This window comes from Chelonoidis abingdonii, chromosome 6, assembly GCF_003597395.2.
Source record: "Chelonoidis abingdonii isolate Lonesome George chromosome 6, CheloAbing_2.0, whole genome shotgun sequence".
Taxonomy (NCBI): Eukaryota; Metazoa; Chordata; order Testudines; family Testudinidae; genus Chelonoidis; species Chelonoidis abingdonii.
In genome coordinates, this window is record NC_133774.1 from 126,413,630 (window position 1) to 126,422,668 (window position 9,039).

Below are 9,039 nucleotides of genomic sequence, written 5' to 3' on the forward strand. Positions count from 1 at the left end.
AGAGTTATTGAAAGATTAAAGCAGGTAAAATATATGCACAGGTGAGTCATAGTTTGTAAATCCAAATAGTGGCAGTGATGTAACAAACTGCCAGTTTCCCAGAAGTCTTTCCAGGGAACCCAGAAGGTGTCTGGGGGTCTCTGCTTTGCATCTGGTACGCTTCCCTGTAAGAATCCAAACAGTCTAGAGATGCAGGATCTTTTTTTGAATCCATATGTATAGTTACTTCTTAGAAAAAAAAGCTGACAGTGTCTCTATCCATGTGGACTTTTTCTTTTATGACAGTGAGGAATGCATTTGGAGTCTTTCTGATCTCCAGTCACCACACGCCATGACCACTGAAGTTCTTCATTTGCATTTCACAGGGCTTCTTTGTAGTTTGATGGGCTATTTAGACACAGAGTGTACATCATGTAAATGATTGCTGTTACATTACCACAGGAACAATACAAGTAACATTCCACTAGTTTTCCATGAAGTTTAAACATCTGAATACACACTTATACATATAACAGTCACTTTGATCTATGCTAATGTGGTTTAAACACTAAACATACTCATACATTTAATAATTGCTTTGATCTACACTGATACACAAGTGAATTGACCTGTCTCTGATCTGCCCGTATCACACTGGTCTTCTACATCAGTAGTTCCCAAACTTTAACAACCCGTGAACCCCTTTCACTAAAATGTCAAGTGTCGCTAACCCTCTCCTAAAAATGAATATTTCCAGGGATTTTCTCCTTTACCTGAGTGTAAATTATAAAAGCAGTGACTTTGGAAATATAAAATCTGTTATTATGACATTGTTATTACACACTAAAATGTATTATTAACTATTCATTACAGTATTTTTATTACATTACGAAAACAGCAACACTCTTCCAAGATCTCACTTTCGTAGCTCGTATCACTTTGAATAAGTCTTCTATAAGACAAGGCTCCTATGTTTCATCAACGAGTATCAGATGTTAAACAGCATGAAGGTATTTAAGAAGCCAACTCAAAGAGTTCCTCCTACACAAGCGTTCATAGAATCATAGATTATTAGGGTTGGAAGGGACCTCAGGAGATCATCTAGTCCAACCCCCTGCTCAAAGCAGAACCAATCCCCAAATCCCTAAATGGCCTCCTCATTCAGGTCTTGAGCGGTCCAGGCAAACAATGCACATTACAGCAAAGCTTAATAATTTTAAAAACAATACTAGCTGCCTATTTAATTTGAAAAACAGCAAAAATTATCCACCTCCCTTTCCATTTCTTATAAGGAGTCTTGAAGTTTAAATCTCTTCAGTGTGATAGATATTCTTGCTTTGTTCTGCTTAGCTCTTGGAAGTCCAGGGGCTCCAGGCTGCTGGTCCCATGCTGCCTGGGGTCCCTAAGGACAGCTCTGTCCACCATTAGGGAATTTTTTCCTGAGAACCCCCTGTAACAGTTCACAAATCCCAGTTTGGGAACCACTGTGCTACGTGGATGAATTTACCCTAAGGACTGGAAATATTAGGGCTCAGAAACAGTTAAATTTTTTAAAACACAATTGTGCAGACAGGTATTCTATGTTAGGAATGTGTTGTTGGTTAAACCTGTGCAGAGGTAGTCCAGTTCAAATTTCAATCAAAATTTAAGTGTAGTAAATTTCCCCCCCGGTAAAATGTTACAAGACTTTTTAACACATCTGCTTTGATGCAATTGATTGATTGCTCTAAAGGAACCAGTAGAGTTTCATGTATGTTTTATAAAGTTTGTAACTGACTAAGCATAACAGCATTGTCTCCTTTGATGTGATACCTGAGCCGTTGCAGACTTTGAATGGCAAATAACTAGTAGCACAGGGACGCATGGGCTCACAAGTTCACTAAGTTCCATACAAAAGATAACTCAATTTTTGTGTCATAGGCTTAGCAGAATTTTTATATTCCTTCCAGTCTCAGTACTTCCCAATTATGGATATTGAACTTGGTACTGGAAGTGGAGGAGGCAAATATTAGTGTGTGCTCGTACTAATCAAGATGAAGATTAGTCTTGAGAAACTCCGTGGAGCTACTGACATTGCAGTGTTCATGTATTTGTTGGATAAATGTGTTAATGTAGTGATTGTTCAGTGCAATCTGTCATAAAACGTATAGTGTTACAGTCAGCGTATTTCAATGTTACATATTCACAAGTTGCATGTTAAATCAACATGTTCATGAAGGATAAAAAGAATAATTTAATTTTTAACTTAGAACAAAATATTTGTATTTATCTTGCAATAACTAAAAACTAAAACTGTTTTTGTTTTCTTTCTATAGTCTTACGTTCTGCTTGGGCTTGTTGTCTTTTTGCCACACATCACTCGGTTAATTATTTGGTGTAAAAACAAAACTGTTGGTAAGTAACAGTATCCAGAAGGAGTGCTTTTAATTTTAGAAACTCTACTATATTGTTAAGCTGATCTATTAAAATATGATTTATTTCACAGTCCCCTTTGTTGTCACAAATTTGAATGAAGCTGTTTTAAAAGATTCCACAGCAAGCTTGTTTGTAATTCTAGTTCCACAGTTTCTATTAGGGATTTTAGTTCTGTCCTTCCATTCTACCTCTTTCTGGGAAACTTTTTCCTGGCTTTACCTGCTTGGGCTATACCTGAAGAACACACACGTATCAAGAGTCTCCTCTGACCCCCTTTGGAAAACTGAATAATTTCAGAAATGAGATCTCTCTGATCGCTGGCTCTGGCCCCAGTAGTATCTTCCCCCTCCCCCAGTTCATATTTAAAAACATCACAGAATCTGTTGTATATAGAACAGCTACAAGCAAAGTATTCCAGGGGGCAGTGTCAGCTACTTGGAGAGGAGAAACAGAGGCGATAGATAAGTACTGTATTCTGCCTCTTCGTATTTGTTTATGGTTGTGCCTAAGGACCATCCAAGAATGGGGCCCTATTGTGTAAGCCCTCATGGGGGAGTACGTGGTCACTTCCCCCAAGAGGCTATAATGGATATAGACCAGACACACACAGTGCAGGAAGGGGTGTAACACACAGCAACCTGGGCAATGTGATAGGAGCGAATGGCATGCTGTTCCACTACTGTGTGTGTGAGAGAGAGAACTTTTAGTTAAAAGGGATCAGCTGAAAGGGAAGGGGTGGAGGGTGACAGGGTAGGGGCGAAGGGAGTCAGTGAGCTGAGTGTTGTGTTACGCTCCCCCCCACTCCATCTCTTCACCTTTGCTTATTGGAACACAGGATTGCCATACAGAACGAGAGCGTTGCTTCACAAATACTGGGGTTTTGCCTCTGCCAGTTGCCAACACCTAATGCTTCAGAGGAAGCGAAAGGTTTTCCATACTGCACTGTGAGTGGGACAAGGGCAGATATTTTTCTCTCACTGGCAACAATCCTTTAACGCCTGGAAGCATGAGATTTGCTTACCCTTATTCTTAATACACCCCTCTGTTGTCCTTTCAGTTCTCCCACCCCGTCCTTAGTTGGGGTGCTCTCGTCTAAGGCTCTGAGGTCCCTGTTCCCCTCCCAGAACTGTCTACTGAGCACAGAGTCCAGCCTTGTGGGAAGAGCTGGGAGCTGTTTCTTGCAAAGCCCAAGAACCCCTTCTCCTGGCCAAAGACTGGATTTGGGGGGAAGAAGGCAGCTTCCCCAGCTGCTGCGGACAAACTGTGTAGGACAGGATTGAAGCCTCCACGGAGCACACTGGACTCCTTCCTCCCCATATGGGTGGCTGCTGGCTTGGGAGAGCTGTTGGGCTCCCAGGGGGCTGAGTGGATGAAGAGCTTGGCCCCAGCTCAGTAAGCACTCAGCCTTCCTGGGCAGCAGAGTGAAATTCTCCCACCGAGGCAAAGGCAGGGCTGCTGGTGAGTGCTGCCCACTGCAAGGCACCGAAAAGCCTTTACTCTGAGGCCTGGCCTGCACACAGACTTTGTACTGGGCTCACAATCTCGGTTAGGGTGCGAGATTCATTATTTTGTCCGTTCATTTATTTTTTATTCCAAGAGCTAAAGCCTTAGTGTAGACATAGTTATACTTGTATGAAGGTGCCTTATGCTGGGGATAGCTTATTCCTTCTGCTGTGCAGAAATAGTTATACTGATATAAGCCCCTTTATACTAATAGAACTGCACTGCTTTCCCTATACCAGTTATGGACACTACGGTATGGCGTCTGTGTGTCGACATGCCCCAGGCCTTTCCAGAGGAGAAGGGGAGGTCCATTGTGCAATGGAAAGGAGTGAGAGTGTGTGATGAGTGTCCCATGGGGCTGTGCATGAGGAGCTCATTGGAGTGGCTCCTGAGAATCAGCTATGTCATGGGGATTGCCACAGGAAAAGCCCTCAGGTGGGGGATATCATGGATGAGGATAGACGCAGGCGAGGAAGTGCACATGTGGCAGGTGTTGCCTAAGTGGGTGCCTGTAGGTTGGGAGCACATGGGGTGGTTGTGTGTGGAGATGTAGACACAGGCTCTTGCTTTCTTTGGTTTGAAGATATAGGCCATTAGCAGCAGTACCCTTCCCCTATCCGCCCTCCCCAGTCATGCCAAAGGATCTTGCTGCTTCAGAGAGGTGGGGACCAGGGAGCTTTCCTACAAGATTTAGACTGCAATTTTAAGGCATTTAACTCCCACTGAATCTCACTGAGATTTGGGCACCTAATTAGGCTACTTTGAAAATCCAGCTTTATTGCATATTTTTCACTAGCTATATCCCTCCGTTTATGTGGTTACCCTCTTTCTTGCTCATATCAAAATGACATGTAATAAAACACTTAACTATATAAAGACTAAGGAAAAAGAAGATATTGTTTGTGTGCACTTTTTCTTTATGGCATTATGGTAACTTTCGTTGTGTGCAGCATGATGCTTTGACGTATTATCACCGCGGTAGAAGCAGATGCTTGGTCTTGAGAGGGACTATAAAGAGAGGAGATGTTGGTGTTTGACTCATTTAGCTTTTAAATATGTGTTTTCCTTTGATTCTTGGAAATGCCTGATTACCTCTCTGAATCCGGACGGGTTTCTTGATATAGGTAGTTCTGTATTTAGTGCACCTGGGACTAAATACTTAACTGACCATCTAATTTGGAGTAGCACTAGAGCTCTGTCTTCCAAAGAGAGAGAAGGGGTTAATAAAAAATGACTAATGGAAGTCCTCTACTCAGACCAGAGCCCTAAGATCCATTAGAGCTTCCTGAGCTGTAACAGGGTTTGTCTTGTTTTAGTTTAATATTTTGATAACTCACACTAACATTGTCATTGTTCACCTCGTACCAACAGTGTGTGAGGTGCTTCTAAGATGAGTCCCCTGCCCTGAAGGCCTTCTTATTGAAACAGGCAACTTAAGCCTCAGGGAAGGGATGGCTGCAGTGGAAAGCAGCATGGTTGAATTGTCAGGTTGACCAGTGCCTTGTTACTTCCACAAGTTTGAGATTTGAGAGAGCAGGAGCATCAGACTAGATTGTTGAAATTCTGGTGTAATGCTTGTTGTTTAATGTTTTGATTTATATGGAACACAAACTAAACTCGTGAATTATGGTTGGCAGGTCCAAAAGATGATGAGGAGTCTCGTCGCTTAGAGGCCTTCACTTTTTACCTCAATGAACCTTTGAGTAAGGAACGAGTGGAGGCTTTCAGTGATGGTGTGTATGCTATTGTAGCAACCCTGCTCATTTTGGATATATGGTAAGACTTTGCGCTGACTGACACACCCTGAATTGTCTCATATAAATGTAATGATGGTAATAATACCTACCTCTTACATGGCGCTTTTCAGCAATGCATCTCAAAGGCTTCACAGACTTGAATATATGTATCTACTCAGCCCCCCTGTGAAGTAGCACAGGGCTCTTATTCCCATTGTACAGAAGTGAAGCATAGAGAGGCTAATGATTTGCCCACAGTCACACAGGTTGTCTGTGGTGAAGCAGGGAATTGAACTGGGGTCTTCCAAGTCCTCATGGAGCTGTATGTGGGGACATACGTTGGCAGGTGTTGAAAGAGAATGGACTTATTTTATTTTGACTTATACAAACAATTGCACCAATCCTCTTATGTAAACAAATGATACAACCAAACTATTAACAAAGAACTCTTCTCGCCTCTCCATGCGTGAATCAATAAACGGTACCCCTCTTTAATGCAATTATACCAGGCTCCACAGACTCCATTCTCAGATGTTTGGAAAAGCCGATGTAGCCATATATTTAGAAAGTCAGATGCTGGCTCTGTCAGGCAAAGGGATAGGAAGCTGAATTCTGTTCTGGTTCTTGTATTATCAGCAGAAATGATAACGAAGCTCTGCTGGAGAACTTTGTACTGACACTACATGATCCACGAAGCTGTCAGATCCTAGGATGAATTTGCAGAGCAGTCAATTATAAGAATTGCTTTTAACTTGTAAGCTGGGGGATCACTGAAGCACAATAAAGTGGGAAGCCTATGATACTATTCATAGTTACTTTTCACAGTGGAACTACATGCTTACTGCTCTTAGATTGCACCATTATACCACTAATATGCAAACTAACATTTTTTTTTTCCTCAACAGTGAGGACAATGTCCCTGATTCCAAAGAAGTTAAAGACAAATTCCATGACCGCCTCACTGAAGCTTTAAGTGAATATGGACCAAACTTCCTTGCCTACTTTGCCTCCTTTGTAACAACTGGTCTTCTCTGGTTTGTCCACCACTCGCTCTTTCTTTACATAACAAAAGCAACTCGATTTATGGGACTGCTGAACACATTTTCATTGGCTTTCATTGGAGGGCTTCCTCTTGCTTACCAGCTGACCAGTGAATTTGCAGAGAAGTCTCACAATGAAATAGAAGCTATTCAGGTCAGCTGTGTAATCACTTTCTTTGCCAGCATCTTTCAGTTTGCTATATGGATCACAGCTCTGTTCCACGAAAGAGAAACCTTGCATCCTTTGGCAAGTTATGGGGGCAAGGAACATGCTTTTATGTTTGCTAAGCTTGCGCTTTACCCGTGTGTCAGCCTTGGGGCCTTCTTTCTAACCTGCTTGTTAAGTAAGTTCAGCACAGCGATTTTTCACATCATGCAGATTGTAGTCCCATTTGCTTTCCTGGCCCTGCGCATCCTTGTCAAGATTTCTTTGGCAATTATGAAGCCAATGTTGTCTCTCTCCAGACGGAAGAACCTAGTGTTAGATGAAGAGGAAACATGTTTGTCTCCTGCTGAAACACTCTCATAGATTTCCATGCAGCACATGTGAAATTGTAACAACCTTTCTAATTCTAACTTGTGTTGTTCTAACGTAGTAGATGACTGGTCTATCCTAAAGTCTACGTTGGTCATAACTGGGGCATCTTTAATGTTTAGCTAAAGGATCTCATGTCCCTTTCTTTAGAAATACAAGTATTTCTATTACTTGGGTGAGTGGAGGAGCCAAAGAACAGCAGGATCTCCCTCTTCAACAGACTACCCACAAGGAAAAAGTACTGCTTGAAGCATTACTGCAGTGGTAATGCACTAGAAACAGATCAGAAGATAAGCAGCATTAACCGGTTGCTCTGACATACATTATGAAAGTCAGTAACATGGCAATCGCTAGCAGAATGGTTGGAAGCTGACTGTGCCACTATTGAAGGCGGAGGGAGGAGGCTGGAAATTGTGAAGGAGACTCCCTCTCAGCATCCAGGTGGGAGAATCCTCAAAAAACCTTTGTCCTCCCCAGGTAGAATGCCAGCATCCCTTTATTTTCCTCCCGGGGCTCTTCCATAAAGTCACCAATCCTGTGGCTGCACTTCAAAAGTTGCTTGTCTTTTGGGTTGCTCTGCTGAGCACGTGCAGGCTGGAAGGGAATGTGTGGCCCACACACAATAGTTACAGACTACCCTCACACAAACACAAATTCATGAAGTCAATCATAGGTTATTGTTTTTAAAAAATATTTCTTAACATGACAGGATTCATGTGAATAGTTATCATTTCAGGGTGTGAACCAGCCATATTCACCTCCTCCTGGGAAGACTGTTAAGAGCTGTGGGACCTGAAGTAGCTTTGTCTTCAGCTCTGAAACAAAGCTGCCAGCCAGAGGTGAAAGAAGTTTCTGCACTTCTCTCCACTATCCTATTAGCCCCCAGGGGAAACTCCCCGACAACAGTCTGCAGCTGGAAACATGATTTAGGGGACACTGGGAGCTGCTGTTCTTAACCCAATTCCTAGGTATGTGAGAGAGTTGACCCTTTCCCTGTCTAGAGGCTGCCCAGGGTGTTAATATGATAACTGCCATAGGCTGCACAGCTCTAGGAGGGAACAGAGAACTGACCCAGCAGGAGGAATTACAGTGCCTAGGTGGAAGGGAACTCCTTTCTGTTAGTTCCCCCACCCTCTTCTATGTGTGGAACGAAGTTGTTACGTTGGGCCATGTGCCGCAGGTCCACCTTTCCCCTGAAGAAGTGTGCAGGCTACATACTTCTCTTGGATAGAGTCATTACCTTGCATTGTGAAATGGCTGTGCCTGATACTTCTGCTCTAGTTAAAACTATGAGGAATCATGTTTACTCTTAAAAAACGCTATAGCAAATAAACAGAATAAATCTTTTTGAAAACCACTTTAAAAAATTAGTCCAGTTCAAATTGCATTGAAATCACCTCTCCTTTTAGTACAGTGCATTTTAGTACCGAAATGTAGTAGTTGGTATTATGCACCTTATTCGGAAGGGTTGTATCTTAGGAAATATCACTTTGTTTGGGGGGTTTGTACCTGGTTTATTGTGAATGGCTTACAGTGGGGTTGTGTATTTTGTTGCATATTGCTGTTCAGTGTGAGATCTGATAAAAGCAGTTTTGGTTCTTTGTTCTCATCGGTTTTACTGCTGCTGTGCAATAGCTATTTGTATTTGTAATAATTTCAGATCAGTTAAAATTCAAGGCATCTAGTGTATTTCTGTTCCAATTAAATCAAAACCTGATGATTACAATTAAAACAATGTACTAGGAATATGTCTTTTTATTTTCTTGAAAAATACTGTTGTTCCATCTTTAACTTTAGCACCTTTGGACTGGAATCTTAATTCATGTAATGG

General features: G+C 42.1%; 1 protein-coding gene across 2 annotated transcripts in view; it reads left to right on the top strand.

Moving 5' to 3' along the window:
• TMEM175 (transmembrane protein 175) overlaps positions 1 to 8,954 on the top strand; it is a 51,564-nt gene extending 42,610 nt beyond the window's left edge. For both annotated transcript variants that reach the window (XM_032778599.2, XM_032778598.2), the window contains 3 exons: positions 2,295 to 2,373; positions 5,535 to 5,673; positions 6,539 to 8,954. In XM_032778599.2, the coding sequence (XP_032634490.1) occupies positions 2,295 to 2,373; positions 5,535 to 5,673; positions 6,539 to 7,202 (882 nt within the window). In that variant the 3' untranslated portion in view covers positions 7,203 to 8,954. The remainder of the gene's footprint in view (positions 1 to 2,294; positions 2,374 to 5,534; positions 5,674 to 6,538) is intronic.
• The last annotated feature ends 85 nt before the right edge of the window (positions 8,955 to 9,039 follow it).